This window comes from Lycorma delicatula, chromosome 9 (genome assembly GCF_047948215.1).
Source record: "Lycorma delicatula isolate Av1 chromosome 9, ASM4794821v1, whole genome shotgun sequence".
NCBI classification, from domain to species: domain Eukaryota; kingdom Metazoa; phylum Arthropoda; class Insecta; order Hemiptera; family Fulgoridae; genus Lycorma; species Lycorma delicatula.
The window spans coordinates 107,290,409-107,307,715 of record NC_134463.1 but is presented as its reverse complement, the minus strand read 5'-3'; the positions used below and the strand labels follow the sequence as shown (position 1 = coordinate 107,307,715).

At 30.5% G+C, this 17,307-nt stretch overlaps 1 protein-coding gene across 1 annotated transcript in view; it reads left to right on the top strand.

Moving 5' to 3' along the window:
• The window catches only part of LOC142330615 (uncharacterized), a 279,378-nt gene that overhangs the window by 18,275 nt on the left and 243,796 nt on the right, over positions 1 to 17,307 (top strand). The window contains exons 8-9 of the mRNA XM_075376020.1: positions 3,839 to 3,961; positions 7,485 to 7,651. Of these exons, the coding sequence (XP_075232135.1) occupies positions 3,839 to 3,961; positions 7,485 to 7,651 (290 nt within the window). The remainder of the gene's footprint in view (positions 1 to 3,838; positions 3,962 to 7,484; positions 7,652 to 17,307) is intronic.

The window sequence follows — 17,307 nt, the reverse complement described above, 5'->3', positions numbered from 1 at the left end:
AAGTAAAGGAAGTATTGTGATTGAAAAAAAGATTTCAATGGAAATGTCCATTTTGACCATCCCTGAAACCATTTTGACTAGTTTCAGTGTGATGTCTGTTCATAGGTATGTGCATATGTATTTACATATGTATCTCGGATAACTCAAAAACGATTAGTCGTAGGGTGTTGAAGTTTTGGATTTAGAACTGTTGTAACATCTAGTAACATCTCCCTGTTTGATTGCAATCGACTGGACCAAAAGTGTCAAAAAATCCCAAAATCCAACAAATTTGGATTTTGGACTTTTACTTAACTGCAGTAATAAACCCCCATTGAAAGCTTTTAGTGATGTATCATAAGTGATACTTATTTCCATTGGTCCTAGAGTTATAGCCAAATGAAAGTTTAGTTAATGAAATATTTGGATCTGAAATATGTCGGGAAGGCACATTGGTTCGAATCAGACTTCATATCCTTTTTTTTAATTTAAATATATTGATTTATTAACAATAATTATTAACCTCTGATTGTAAAAAAAGTTTTACAATGAATAATAATTCAATAATAACAATAAAAAATATTAAAAGATATCAGAGGATATTAATGAAATAAAATTTTATGTACTTCTATTTTTTTAAAAAATGTGTATATATAATTTAATAGGCGTACTAGGAAGTCATGTGGTGTCCACATCAGATTTTTTAATCTGTTTTTAATTACTCTTAGTGTTACATATTACCAACTTTTTTATTTTAAAATTATAAATTTTCTATAAAAATTGTTTAAAGTCATTTAATTTGATTAAATTTTCAGTTTCAAAATGTGGAATATCTACAAAAAATTTAGATCAGGATAAGAGATTTTTATCGAGAATATTTAGATCTTTCCCATCCATACAACATTAAGTTAAATTTTGTTAATCCTACCTCCCCTTAATTGATATTGCTAATGAATTGTTTCTTAGCTTACAAAAGGGAAACTTAGAATTATTCATTGTTTAATAGACACTGAATATAAAATAAAGAAAATAATCAAGTAATATCTGAGATTTTTAACAATAATAATAATAATGATTAAAATGCTTTTTTAAATTTTAATTCAAACGTAAATTGATGATTCAACTGTAAGTACTTAATGAACAGTACAGTTTATTTGTGAAATATTAAGAGAAATTTCCGGCTGTTTTATTTACTTTACTTCATTTTACTTTATTTTTTACATTTTCACTCAAAATCTCAAACTGTAAAATTGATAATTCTCATGATTAGATGGAGTTTCTTTTTTTATGTTAGATTTTATTACTGAATTAACTATTTTAAATTTGTAAGTTACAATTGGGAATCAAGACTAATGGTAGTGTAAGGAGATTTATTTTTCAATAAGTAAAAATGTTCACTCAGTTTTTTTAGAAAATAAATAAATGTAAAGTTTATTATAAAAAAAAAAATATTTTTTCTGTTAAGTTGTCATAATTTATTTTTACATTGATTAAATTTATCTTCATTTCTAAGCTTTGTCGTAACTAAATCACATGTTGCATTTTGAAATTAGAATGTACCCAAAACGCGTCAACATGTGATTTAGTTAAGATGATTCTAAGAAAGGTAGATAGATATACTCTATATAAAAAAAAACAATTATTATTTTGTGAAAAGTAATTAAATTGTTCTGTATGGTGAAATGATGATAACTATTTCTGCCTTTCATCTTGAATATATGATATGTTTTTAAATCCTGATATTGGTTTGTAAATTAATGATAAGCTGAATGTAATGATTATTGTAACTGAAGTAATGATTTATGATAATTGAATTTGGGGCATAGCTTTTATAATTTAATAAAATATCTGATAAGTATATATTTAGTAAAAAAAGTTTTAAATATTAAGATAAAAAAAAGGGGCTTAACTGTGGAAGAAAATTGAACTTGTTTCCTTTTCTCAGATTTGTAGTTCAGTTTATATTGAAATTCTCTGAAAAATTTTCTCACCTTTATTCATTTTTATATTTCATGCTATAGGTTTGTTATTTATTGTATTATTTTATAATTTGAAGTCACTTTATATTTGTATTACTTTTATTGAATAATTCATTGGAATAATTAAAATAAATAATTCTTATTTGTAGGAGTGTAACATTTAAGTAAATTAGTGTCAGGGAAAAAGAAATAAACAAATCTTTAAAAAAATTACCAGGAAAACAGTTTCTCTAAAAGGAAAACGAAACATTTTGAGACTAAGAGAATCTGTTAAAAAGGTAATTGGAACTACTACAAAATGTAAGCTATCACATTCATCTGTATTTAATTTTATATTATAAAACGAATATTTGAAAGAAGAAATTAGTGCCACTTCGATGCTGTCAAAGAAGTTGCGGTTCATACTGGGAATAGAAATCAATTGATTATCTGATGCAATTAACTTGCATCTCTCTTTATTAAGCAATAATTTTTCTGCACACTTTGTCAGTATTTCAGAGAAAACAACCGTGATGTGAAACTATAGAAGCACTTTTATGGCACAAAATAAAACATGTGTCGTCAATAATTTGATTGGTTTAGATGGCAGGGCTGTCTTCTAATGTTATTAAATAACATTAAAAATACCAGGTGAAGTGTCGAGTGCAGATGTCTCGATCATTGAAGAACTCATTTATGTCAGTGGTTTACCATGATATACCTTTTTGTAACTAGATCTATGTTTTCTCAGAAACATGTGACAGTCATTCAACAGTAGGTAATCACCTATATTAGAAAGAATCTGAATAAGAGGTATATTACTTTCAAAGTAATAATTTGGCAAATTTTTGTCATCAATTTAAAACAGTCGTTTGACATCTATTCAACAGTGAAGTAATGGGTTGCTAAAGGCTCAGTTTTGTGTGATTTTTTTTGGAAGAACATCTGAATTAGGTTAATGCTTATCTGCATTCTCCACAGTAAATACTTAGAAGCAATTTAAAATGGGAGTAAAGAATGAGAACCACTTGTTAGTCCAGTTTTGTTTAGATATTTCAAGTAGTTATTATGTGATATTATGTGAAATTTGTTTGCTATAAAGAATTGAAAATAAGTTGCAGAAGTGGCTAAAACATGAGTAGAGAAAATTTTTTGCTGCTGAAGAATATGTAGTAGAATGGTAGGAGGTGGGGATTATGTTGAAAAATATTTAAGTGAATTTATTGAATGAATCATTTAAGCTTTTATTTATTTAATGCTCTTTTATGTAATTTTGTACCTTTTTTTTTATTAACCTGTAGAAATAAATAACGTTTTGTTTAGTATATAATTTAGAATTGGCCATTTTTAGATAACCAATGAAAAAAGAATTCAGTCTTTCACTTATCTACTAAAATATGAACAGTCCTAAAAGAGTTGTAGATACTTATCAAATTGGGTTATGCTTAATGCTTATAATAATTGTTCTTGATCATTAATGTACGCTAGAATAACATTTATGGTAAGAACAGAAAAAAACGAGTGTGGTTGATGTCATTGTCATGGCAGATAAATTGTTTTTATGTATACATACTTAGATAAACAGTATTCAAAAAGTCAAGCCTGGCAGGGATTTGAACCCAGAACCTTTCAGATGAGGCTCAGAATTTTCCTGTTCTAAAAATTTTTTTTATAAAAAAAATTAGAGTTAGCCTATTGTTACTAATACTAGAAATAAATATTATTCATGCATTGTATAACCATAACAAATACAGCTTGAATCTAATGGATGTTAAATATTATGCATTATACTAATGTATGGTAGAAGTTGTGTAATGCAGACTGAAAATTTTGATGTTTCTTTGTAACTACTTTTTTTTTACATACCTTATGAAGTTGTTATAATGCCTTTTTTTTTTCAGCAAATCTCGGTGATGTTACATGTGTTTCATGTTATTCATTGGGTGATGTATCAAATTTAATGATGTGTTCCATATGTGGTAACCATTATCATGGTGCCTGTGTCGGTTTAGCTTTATTACCAGGTAAATTTAGTGAATTATTTTAAATAATGACTAAGTTTGTTTTCCATGTTTTCAATTTCTTGATTTGCTTGGATTACATTATTCTACAAAGTAAAATTTTCTCTGAAGTTAATCATTTTTTTATGTTAGAGTAGTTATTTTTTAATTTTTGTCTTTGCATGTCATGCTAACATCTAATTGTAGTTGATAGTGTGTCAAAAATATATGTAGACAAGATTATAAAGTAAATTTTTTATATAATAATTCAGTTAGGTCTGTTATTTGGAAGTCAGTTTTTTAAGCATTTCAAGAAAAGGAAAATGTGATAAATATTAAAGAAATTACAGATCTCGTCTTATTGCTATTGTTCATCGGTAATAATAGATAAAATTTATCATTATTTTTGGATTTAGATTTTATAGGATTAAAATAATTATCTAAATAAGAAATTTATGTATTACTTAACACATTCACTGCTGGCTTTTCATCTGTGAATTAACCCTTCTTACTGAATTATTTTTTTTTGTTTTTAACAGTTAAGTATGCTAGTTATCACCATTTATGTATGTTTTGGAATATAAAATGTTTGGAAAACATGATCTCATGCTTGTACGTGGTATACATGGGAATTTATTCCATCCTTGCTGAACACTCACTTGCATGTGGTTGAGTATATTCGTAAACTTATTATTACTTATCATGCTGACAATTTACATTAACTAATTTTTTTCGTTTTTTAATATGATAAAAATAATTTATTTCTTTGTTGTATGAAAAAAGAAAGACCTTAGTTTATGAATTTTACTTATAAAAAGTCTGTGTTAATTTATGTACAGTAAATCCTAAATTTATTCTTTAAATCAGTAATTAATTAAGAATTTTTTATTTTACTTTTATATCAGTTAGATTAATTTACAGTTTACTTTCATCTGATTTCATCTATCATCTGACATATTCACGACCTAAAAACTAGCATTTTTTTGAAAATTCCTCTGAACGTTTTAAAATAGATTGACAAATAAGTAAAGTAATAATACTATTTATGCTTTAGTCCATAATACGTTGTATATTTTAATGTTTTTATTTAAAAGAATAATAATAAAATTAAAAATATTTACATAACTTCCATTTTATTTAAAAGATATAAATAATTGCCAAAAAAGTAAAAGTATTTAAAAATATTAAAAGTATTTTAATTTAAAATTAAAATAATATCAATATGTAATTATAAAATAAAAATAAACATAGTTGTCTATCAATACTAATTGAAATACAAATAATTTATAAAATAAATATATTTATTATAAATCTATCCTCTTTCAAAAGTGATGAATGCTCAGGCAAATGTTAAAATTCCACCAAAAAAAGCAGATTCAGTGTAACTACGAAGGAAGTGCACAGTCACAAAATATAAACGTTTCTGATGAGCTAACATACAGTACCAAGTCAACAGTAATGTTTTTATGTGTCTGGGTTTTTATTTTTTAAATAATTTTTAATTGTCCATTTTTGTTTAACAAGCATATCATATTCGGATGATAACTTGAAAGTGTTTTTCGCCCTGAAAACATAACAAAAAAAACCACCAGTAGAGATAGAAAAGCCATTGTACTACCATTCATATGTATGTGTCAGTAGGTTGCATGTATGCATAGAGACCATGCACTTGGAAGTGCTCAGCACTGAAGTATTAAAACTTTTTAGTGTAATTGAGTAGTGAAAAGAGTGAACATCTTAGAATAGCTGAGTTTGTGGTCAGGAAGCAATTTTTGTATTTTCTTCTTACCTATCTTGTTTCATTATTGTATAGTTGTATTTAATGTAAAAATCTGAAAAAGAATTCAATTATAAAAAGCATACTATAATTCTGCAAACAAATTTTCACAATGGTAGGTTAATTTTGGGGCTCTAGGTTTAGTTCTAGTCCTGTAAAATATCAGACTTATTATTGGACAGTCAATCTATCTGTAATTAAGTAGATTAAATAAATAAAAATTGGGAATTCTTTATTCATACAATAAATAATGTAAAAAAGAATAGTAATGAAGAAATTTATAAATGAATTTCTTGACTAGAAATTGATTAATTTTTTGCTCATGTTCACATGCATGAGCATTTAGTTCTGTAAATATGAAAAGGATAGATATAATTTAATTTAGAATTATATTTATCATTATTTTATATTTCCATTACTAGAGTACTTTTTATTAAATTGTGAACTAATAAATGTTATAAATTCACATGTGCACAAGATTATTTCTTATATGAAATTAAAACCAATAAATAATATTAATTTTTGAAAATGAAATCAGTATTTATTCAACAATTTGTAGAATTTATTCCTGTAATATAAAATTTCTTTCCATTAATAATGTAAAAAAAATTACTATCATTAACTGCAAAGAAACATGCGTTATTAATTAAAACAAACAAGTTTCGGGCATAAAAGGCATCAGTTGGAGTTCTTTTCTTTAGATTAATATTTATTATACTACCATTCCATGTGGTAAAAAAAGTGATGTCATATAGAAAGCTGAATATTTTTTGTTCATTTGCTTGCTGATCTGAGTATATTTGGTCAGTGCTGAAGAAAACTATTTCGCTCCTGACTTTCCTGAGTAAGCCTGTTACTGATGCTGATTATTCTTCAGATTGGCTATGCTGTTTTTGGGAGTGGATTGTAGGTAATTGCATGTCACTTGCTGTTGTCATCTTTTATGCAACTAAACCATTATTTGTTTTAAATATCATTTATTTTTTCTTTTCCATTTTTAATCTTGTTATCAACACATTGAATTTTGAGCTATTTGTTATTTTTAGTTATCTCATTATTTTGGATTAATCTTATTCCTCTGATTACTTGAAATCATACATTTAATGAAAAAGTTGTACTTCACATTTTATACACTTAACATCAGTTCTTTGCTAATCCTCATTTATGTTGCACTCTTGTCTGTGTTTAGCTTTATCCCTGTTTTCCGTATTACATCATTTTGTACTAGCTAGTGTATTCATATCATGTTCATTTATTTCTATAACATACATTAATTATATCACCTGTGACACCAATACGTTTCAGTCTGAAGCCATATTTTTTCCTCTCGTGTCATTATTTTATATATTGCTGAATTAATACAGCACAGATGAAAATATTGACTTAACTCATTCCTTTTTCTCCATCATTATGGAGTCTTTTATCTATACATCATTAAATTCAATTTTGATATATGAAATAAGATACATGTTTGCTTAGTTTTAGTGTTTAGTACATTTTTAAAAAATGTAACTTCGTTGTTGATCATGATGGTGAATATGTAGATAACTAAATACAAGGCTTGCAACTAGACAAAAACATTTATATTGCTATTATTACTAAACATATTTCATCTTATAGATAGGATTAACTTTTTCTGACATCTGTATAAAGTAGCATCTTATTCCATGTACATCTGCAAGATGGATATAGTTTTATATTTCTAACATAGATATTTCAAGTTGTCAGGTTTTGATTTTATTTTAATTATCTGTTATATTTTTATTACAGGTGTAAGAGCAGGTTGGCAGTGTGTAGATTGTAGAATTTGTCAGATATGTCGGCAACCTGAAGATCCTTCAAAAGTAATGCTTTGTGAGACTTGCGAGAAAGCATATCATCCACATTGTCTCCGTCCAATCGTTACCACCATTCCTAAATACGGTTGGAAGTGTAAGGTAATTATTTATCTGGATAATTGTTACAGACCAGTCAGTACTGTGTAAAGTAGTTGATTCCATTGTTTACAATTTGGTATTTCATATGACACAGAACATCTTGAAGAATATTACCCTGGGAGTTGCACAGTGTTAAAATAGCATAAGTGCCAACGACTGAACCCATGTTTAATAAATTGATTTACATAGATCATGAAAGTTATAAAACCTACAGGTACTGTCTCTGTGTGTGCTGGAATTTATTGATTGCTAATAACTTTAGAAGTCTATGGACATGAAAAGTTTATGAAATACAGAAGCATGTCTAAAAATATTGATCAGTTTACATAGTATGACTGTATTTCTCTTTCATTCATCGTGATGTGTGGAAGATTGCTGGCTAAATTCGGGGCTGCAACTGAGATTTTTGATTATCATTTTGGTATGTAAGCTGAAGCTGGCAGTTTATTACTCTAATCATGTTTTGTTTAAAACAAAAATAAAACAGAGCTGTTAGTATTACTAAGGAAACATATTGATATTATTCTACTGTACAAATGAAACATGAGGCAATGAAATACATCTAAATATTTGTCAATTAATTATCCCAGGTTATATTTCACTGCAGAATGTAATACAAAAGTAGCGTAATTTCCTTGACCTCATCATATCCAAAATAAATGACAAGCATAGTTTCATAGATATTGAAACAAATTAAAACTAACACACTTTTTCATAAAACCAATGTATAAACTCATGGGGAGTGACTGAACTCCCCTACGCACTGAACTGCCGACCTTTTAAACCATACACACACCACACCACAAACACTACACAAATTACAACATATACCCTTACACAATATCTTACATTTTCTTACACTTACATTCAGTGGTGTAGGTGGTGGTGGTTGGGTTTTGTTACCTTACAAATCGCAATCTTAATCCAAGATGGAAACTGTTATGCTGATGGCTGAATGGCTTTACATAGTGACTCTCATACAATGTCCTCTGGACACCAGGGTGAACACAGTTATATGCAACCCTAGCTTCAGTACATGCGTGCTCTGCCGGAGTGGTCCATTAAATTTCCGGTGCTCGTGGGAGCCGTATCTCAGTCCCAAAAAATAATTTTTGGTGGTTGTTGGTTCACTTGAAAAAAATCAACAAACTGGGGGATTTTGAAAAGACTTCGACTGACGTTAGCCCAAGATATGTCAGGAGATATGAAAACAAGAAATGTAATGGCTAGTGCTCAATTTTCTAGTACATGGTTTCTTATAGTCAAGTATAATGAGGAGCCGGCCTCAGTGGTACAAGTGGTAGTGTCTCAGCCTTTCATCTGGAGATTCCGGATTCGAATCCCGGTCAGGCATGGCATTTTCACAAAAAAAAAGTACAATGAGGAAGGTAAATCCTTCTGTAACGTTTCTCCATGCCTAAAAAATAAATATATTGTAATGGTTTGGAGTTGTCCTACATCTATTAAAAATCTTAGAAATGGCACCTTGGTGATTGAGGTAATTGATGATGAGTAGAGTCAGAAGCTCCTAGCCCTTAGGAACATAGGGAAGGATGAAGTAATAGTAGAACCCCACAGTACACTAAATTACAAGGGAGTGATCTTTTGTTGTGATTTGACTCGCCAGATTGAGTTACCAGAAATATCAAAAGAGCTATCACTGCATTCAGTCAATTCTGTGCAGAGGATAATTAGGAAGGAAAATGGGTGTTGATATATCACATCATCACTTATTTTAACCTTTCTACTCCCTTTGTCACTTGAGCGAATAAAAATTGGCTATTTCTCTGTTTGCAATCACATATACCAAACCCAAGATGCTGCTTTAAGTGTGGGGTTTGGTCACAACAAAATTGGTTGCACAAAGGAACAAGTTTTTGCATGTTGCAACCGTATGGGTCATGATGATATTTCATGTGCTGAGGTAGAAAAGTGAATTAAGTAAAGATCCACACTCAGCAAGGTCTTGGGAATGCCCCCTTTATAAGGATGAAAAGGCTATACTGAAGATATGTACTGAGCAGAAATTGTCCTTTTCTGTGGCTCATCGGGAACATAGAAAATCCCTCAACGTAAGGAATCCTCTACAGTCCAGTATTAGTTTTATCCAGGCCCTTTAACAATGTGCAAAATCATAGTTAGCAAAGTGAATTAAGTATTGGCGAGGTGGATTGAGTACTGGCAAGAAGAAAGATAGGATACATTTGATGTTAAAACCGGCAGTGGTTCACCGAAATCCACTCCAGTCAGTATACCACCAAATAAAGCTGCAGCAAATTACTAGGATCCCAAAGAAGGGATCTACAAAAGAATGTTTGCCTGGGGTAGTGTCTATACATAGTACCAGGTGTACACAACAAAAATTGTGGGTTCACTAGATTTTCTGAAGTCTGGAAGCCTGGGTTGTCCCAGGCATATTAGAATTTCAGACAATGAGTGCGCTGGTAGTGGAGCTAAAGAGGCATGTTTCCAGCCTCCTTTCACTAATCGTGCTGTTTTTGATGATCTTTTCTGTTTTCTGAAGAGGGTGATCTATAATGGGTGGCAAAGTGAATGGAATGCTACCATCAACAAATAAACTTTGTCCTGTTAAGAATACTTTGTCACTGTGGAGTTCATCTTGCAAGAATAACCATCGAGAGTAGATTATTATTTGCCATTTGCAAATAGGACATAATGGCTCACTCACGATATCTCATAACTCAGCCCAATGGACCTGTTTGTATTCACTGTGACTGCCAACCAACTGTACACCATGTCCTTGTGGATTGTGTCTGTTATGTGGTATTGCGTCAGAAGTTTAAACTAGGACTAACTTCTGAAATATCTTAGGTTGCAATGAGACGTTATCGAATGTTTTACAATTTCTGTAAGACTGTCCATTAATATTCAAATATTTGAGTTTTCTATAGTATGTTTCAGCTGTTTATGCCATTTGGCATGTAGTAGATGGCGATTTTATTGTTTTAATTTAGATTATCATAATATTTCATTGTAGTTTTATTTTGCTTTTAGCACGTCACATGTGTTTTCTTTCCATTTATGCTGTGTTTTTATGTTGCTTGATTTTAGTTTTTAATATAATTTTAGTTGTTAATTTTTAATATTTATTTAGAAAATAAATATCAAATATCATGTCCAAGCACTGAGACAATACTTCATTGTGCGCCCAGGAAAAAAACCAAAAGTCCAAATTTCTTATTCGCATTACTTTGTCTTCATTAGTGAAACACCTTCATCAGTGAAAAAATCTATATTGAAAAATCTTATTCAACGAAATAAGTTTAATGTAATTTAATATTTGGCCTATTTCCACTTCTGGACAATGTTCTGTAAAATGCAGAATAAAATAAAAAATGCATATAGTGATAGAAAATACATAAAAGAAAAGAAAGATTAAGCAAGTAGGAAAGGATAAAAAACTTAACCTTAAAAAAGTACTGCATAAAAGAATTGTACATATATAAAATATGTGTTGTATATAAGAAAGCTTAAGCAAACAAGAAAGGATAAAAAGCTTAAACTTAAGAAAGGACATCATAAAGAATTGTATAGTATATGTATTTTATATAAAATATGAATTATATATAAAATAATAAATAAAATCATTTATCATGTAGCAAAACACATTCTTAGAAATGCAGTGATGATATTTGTATCTAAACTGTAGTGATTGTATTAACACTATACTGAAAAGATTGGATACATGTTCATTTGTGGATATAAAGAAAGAAGACACTATATCAAATAGAATCAACCTTTGAAAATTCTGAGATATTAAACATAACTTGTAAATTTTTCTTATCGTTCAAGAAAACTAGGATTTTATTACACTTGAACTGTGTGCAATGTAACTAACATTCAAATGTTACATGGTATATTTGACAAAAGCAAGATATTTAATCAGCAAACATAAAATTAATAAAATATACATTTTTTGACTACAGAAATATGTACTTTGTAAAATAATTGTTTCTATTAATTGTTGTTACTTATCGTTTTTTCAGTAGAATGTGTTTATTTGAGTAATTTACATAGAGCTCAGAGATTGCAGATTACTGGTCTCCAGGTTTTTTAATAAATACGTTAAAAAATTAAATGTTTAGTGATTGAATTTTTGTTTATTAGTCTTGAAATAACAGTACTGTTCATTGCAACTTAATTGGTATCAGATTCCAAGTCTAGATATTTTCAAAGGAAAATTTAAAATACAGTAAAACTTGCAACATTTTTCATAGGAATGAAGAAAAATAACCTTATTTGAAGGAAAACTTTAAAACAGATATTTCATGTTTTTTTTTTTTAAACAAAGTCTCATTTTACTATTATTTTATATAACTTATATGACAAATATGAAAATGAAACGTACAAGTTGTATGATTTTGGACCATATAATTTTCTCTAATTTAGTGAGTTATATTTCCCAATTGAAGGTGAAGAATTTAAGTGTTTATAGACTTAATTTATATGTGTAATTATTTTAATCTTGTGATATTTTTCAGTTTACTATAATAGTATGTCAGTCTGACATTACAGAACACCTGTTTTCTCAAACAGATTATTAAATGTTGTGTTTTGTATTAGATTATCTTTGTTTTAGAATGAGTTAAGGAATATTAGAGTTAAGAATGCATGACTGATTTAAACATCACATGAATTACTATCACTAGAATAGATAAACTTAATGAGTTAAGATCAATGAATTATTTTTGGAAGTCTTATCAAGAATGTCTAAATGTACTGAGTGAGTGGTCTTCAGTACAAAAATTTTCATGTGCTTTTAATTATCATAATTGGAGATTAAGTTTATGAGTAGAAATATTGAAATAATGTCATAAAAAAGACATCATGATTAATATTTTTCTTGCTACAAAATGATTGTAAAATATATATGTTATGTAGAATACAACTAATAATTACATTGTATATGAAGTTTAATAGAATGTAACAGACTTGAAAAAAACATTGCAATTATTATATACACAATATAAATTTTCCCAAAACCATGTGATTTACACGTAACATTTTTGCTACTGTCATCCTTTGTTAAACATTAATGTAATGACTCATACCCATGTGAAAATGTAATTTATTATCTTACTCTTCTCATTTTTCTTATTTGGAAATGAAAAATTCAACTTGTCATCAACAACCGTAAAAAAAGAATTGATTTGCTTTTTTGCTAATTGGTAAAGAAAATACATTATTGTATACAAAAGATGATGGTTCATGCCTGAAGTTAAACAAATGTTTTATGGGTTTTTGATGGAACTGGCATAAATTTCATAATATTGTAAACAAAAATTATTTAAAACTGCTAGTGATTAAAAATAGGGTTTTCTCTTCTCTCTGCTACATATTAATATCACTTTTCTTAGATATGAGATTTATCTGAAAACTACCTGACCTTGTATTCTAGGTGATGAAAGTTAATTGTGGTTAAGGGTGACAATGTCCCATTCAAATTACTACCCTTTGGAAGCCATTACTTTTTTCCAATGATGCTTTCATTTTTGAAAACACTCCTTGCATTTTTCTTTCTGAATAGGTAACAGTTGCTTTGTTGCATACTTTCTGATTTCCTTTGTATTATCAAATCTTCTCTTTTAGAAGATTTTTACTTCCTTGTACGAAGTAAAGGAAGTATTGTGATCATGAAAAATTTAGGTTTTCAGATTTCAATGGAAATATCCATTTTGACTATCCCTGAATCCATTTTGACTAGTTTAGGTGCGGTGTCTGTATGTAAAAAAAAAACCCAAAATCCAAAAGAATTTAGAGTTTGGCCATCTTAACTGCAGAAATAAGCCCTGATGGAGAGCTTTTCAATGATTCATAAGTGATACTTATTTTCATTGGTTCCAGAGTTAGAGCCAAATGAAATTTTAATTAATGAAATATTTGGATCATACGAGGGTTATTTTTTTTTCAAGGTCCGATTGGTCATGAAATTAAAACCACAGTGAAAATAAAAAAAAATTTATTTGTAACGTGTACTTAACATAGTTATGCTATTTCTCTACATAGTCACCACTCTGATTTAGACATTTGTCGTAGCGTGCTACCAACTTTCCAATATCCTCGTCATAGAACGGAGCCGCCTGTGTTTTCAGCCATGTATCTACGCAGGTCTGCAGCTCGATGTCTGTGCCAAAATGTTGTTCTCCTAGCCAGCATTTCATGTGAGCAAAGAGGTGAAAATCGGATGGAGCCAAGTCCGAGCTGTATGGTGTGTGATCAAACATTTCCCAATTAAACGCTGCAGGAGCTTCTTTGTTACAGCTGCAATGTGCGGCCGAGCATTGTCATGGAGAAAGACAATGCCTGATAACAACATTCCTCTCTGCTTATTCTGAATTGCCCTTTGTAGACGTTGAAGAGTCACACAGTATGAGGCTGCAGTGATGGTCGTGCCACTTTCCATGAATTCCACCAAGAGAACTCCCCAGAACACAGTAGCCATACACTTTCTGTTGAAGAATATTCACTTGAACTTCTTTGGTTACTGGGAGAATGAGAATGCATCCACTGTTTGGATTGTTCTTTTGTTTCTTCAGTTTCGAAATGGACCCATGTCTCATCCCCTCTGACAATTTTGTTCAAAAAATCTTCTTCGTTGTGGTAGTGCTGGAGAAATGTTAGGGAGGCGTCCATTCTCATTATTTTGTGATGGTTGGACAGCAGCTTGGGAACCCATCTCGCACACAGTTTGTGGTACTGAAGTCTCTCACTCACAATGGTGTAGAGAGCTGACCTTGAAATTTCAGGAAACTGATCACCCAATGCAGAAATTGTGAACCGACGATTTTCTCGAATTACCTCATCTACTCGCTCAACGAGTTCATCGGTTGACACTCGCTTCCTTCCCTGACCGCCTGCATCATGAACATCTGTATGTCCTGCTTTAAAGTTCCTGCACCATTGTGGCATTTTGCTGTCAATCATTGAAGTTTCACCTTACACATTATTTATTCGTTGATGAATTTCAGCTGCATTACACCCCTCAGCCTGTAGAAATCGAATTACCGCACGCACTTCACACTTGGCGGGAGATGGTATTGTTGTAGACATGTTTACATGCTAGCTGCGTGTTCAGAACTAAACAAAGTGACGCGGCGTGATTGAAGGCCATACTAGAGACGCTGTGCAACACATATGCACAAAGGTTCATCTGATTTTTGCGTGGGTTTTTATTTCATTACCTATCTGCCTTGAAAAAAAATAACCCTCATACATCGGTTCAAATCAGACTTCGTCTCCTTTTTTTTTTAACGTTAATTTATTGATTTATTAATAATTATTAGCCTCTGATTGTAGAAAAAAATTTACAATAAATAATTCAATAATAACAACAATAAAAAAATCTGAAAAAAATATCAAGTTATTAATGAAATAAAATATTTTGTACTTATATTTAAAAAAAAATTGTTTTTAATAGGTATACAAGTAAGTCATGTGGTGTCTACATCATATTTTTCAATTTAAGAAATGGCCATAAGTCACAGAAAGTTAGGTTAGGATTATACAGGAGACTGATGAATTTGAAAAGTCCTGTGTTTAATTAGAAATTCCATGTTTAATTAGGATAAGCTGTGATGGATGAATAGATGTTTTATGATAAAGCATCAATTCATCACTTTTCCACAAATCAGGCTGTATCCTTCTCATTGCATCATGTAATCGCTTAAGAACTTTCAAGCAGTACTCTTTGTTCACTCTTCGGCCTTTTGGAGTTATTCATGGTGAATAACACCTTCCTGGTAAAAAAAAGTGAAGCCTGAAGTGTCATGAGCCAAGAAATCATGCCAAAACTCTGACTGACATTTTGTGGGATTTTGATTAGTTTTGTTTGGAATCCAACTTCCTTAAATAATTTACAACATTTAATAACAGAAGTAATGTTAAATAATAGGCAAGTGTAAATCAAACATAAACAGGATTTTATTTTTTAAAAAAATTTATTTATTGAAAAATAAAAGGCAAATATAATTTAATTTTCTACATTGTTTTCTGCTTTATAAATATTTTTTTCCCAGCAAGAAGGAATGGTTTTTTATCACAGCATCATAGAATGAAGTTGGTTGTATCAGGAGCCAGTTGCGTACGATTCCCTCCATGCCCTTTTCATCTTAAAATTGTTGCCCTCCTCAAGCTTCTTTAAGTGGCCCAAACAAATGAAAATCACTGGGAGATAGGTCCGGGCTGTAGAGAGGATGATCAAGTTGAGTCCAGTGCATTTCTTCTAGCTTTGCGACTTTTAGAAATGCAGTATGGGGCCTGGTGTTGTGAAGGAGGATGGCCTTTTGATTCGGTCAGTCTCGTCTTTTGCGGCGATATGCAGCCCTCACCTCATTCAACAGCTTGCAGTAGTAAGCAGCATTGATTGTGCATCGCTCATGTAAAAAATCAATGAGCAAAATACCTCGCCAGTCAAAAAAAAATGGTTGAAAGAATCGCAAGCTGACATTGAGTCTTGGCTTTCACTGGGGCTACCTCCCCTTCCCTCTGCCACTTCATGCTGGTTTGTTTCAACTGGGGAGTGTAGTGGTGGACCCAAGTTTCGTCGCAGGTGACGATCTGACTCAAAAATGCGCATCACCTTTTGCAAACCTTGTTGTAAGCCTCTGACAGACTTCCAAACGTTTCAGCTTCTGATCTGCGGTCAAAAGATGAGGGACCCATTCTGTCACACACTTTACGGAACTGTAGGTCGTTTGTGATGATCACTTGACAGCTCCCGTAACTTAATCTGACCTGTTCTGCAATTTTGGATATGCTCACCTGTTGATAGTCTTCAAGAATATCTCGAACCATGTGAATGTTTTCATTTGTAATGCTGTCCGAGGTTCTTGTCCTTCCTTGAACTGCATGCCAGGCAAACACATGAGTCCTTGACAATGTTTGGTCCCTGAACTGTTCATTCAATCTCTAGAAAATTTTTGTTGCTTGAACTCCTTCACGAGCAAGAAATTTTATAATTATGTGTTGTGCAGTGGAGGGATGCACCTGTTGCTCTGACATTGTGAGTGTTACTGACGAATTGGTTGGGAGTGTGGAATGGCTGGCTCTCCCCACTCTTAATGACCTCACCCAAGCGTACTAGAAGCACAGGCTCAGTCCTACCAACCCAGGAACAAAAACCCCATTTATATTTACCCTTGTACATATAAATAAGATATATTTTCCGTTAATGTAAATGTTTGTAAGGAATTTTTCCATAGTATGTTGCATCATGTTAACTTACATAAATAAGTGAGTGATGGTCATTTTGATCATTTTTTGTAAGTTGGCATAGAAGTACATTATTTTTGCAGTTTTGAATATTTTTTGTAATTTCTTTTTCTTATACTGAGTTGCTGAACTTGCTAAACAACTTTTGTCTTTTGTATGCTTTCTATATTTTCACTCATTTGATATGTCATGATGTTGAATCAAACTATGATTTTTAATTATTTAAATTTTATTTATTCATAACTAATTTAGATATGTTATCATAATTATTTAAATTTTATTATAATTTCATTTGTAATGAGTTTGTTACTTTTATTGTATTACATTTTATTTCAAATTATCAATTCTATTTTCACATAAAAAATTTTTTTTTTAATAATTTGAATTACATTGATAGATGTAGATTGTTGTTTTCATCAGGACTG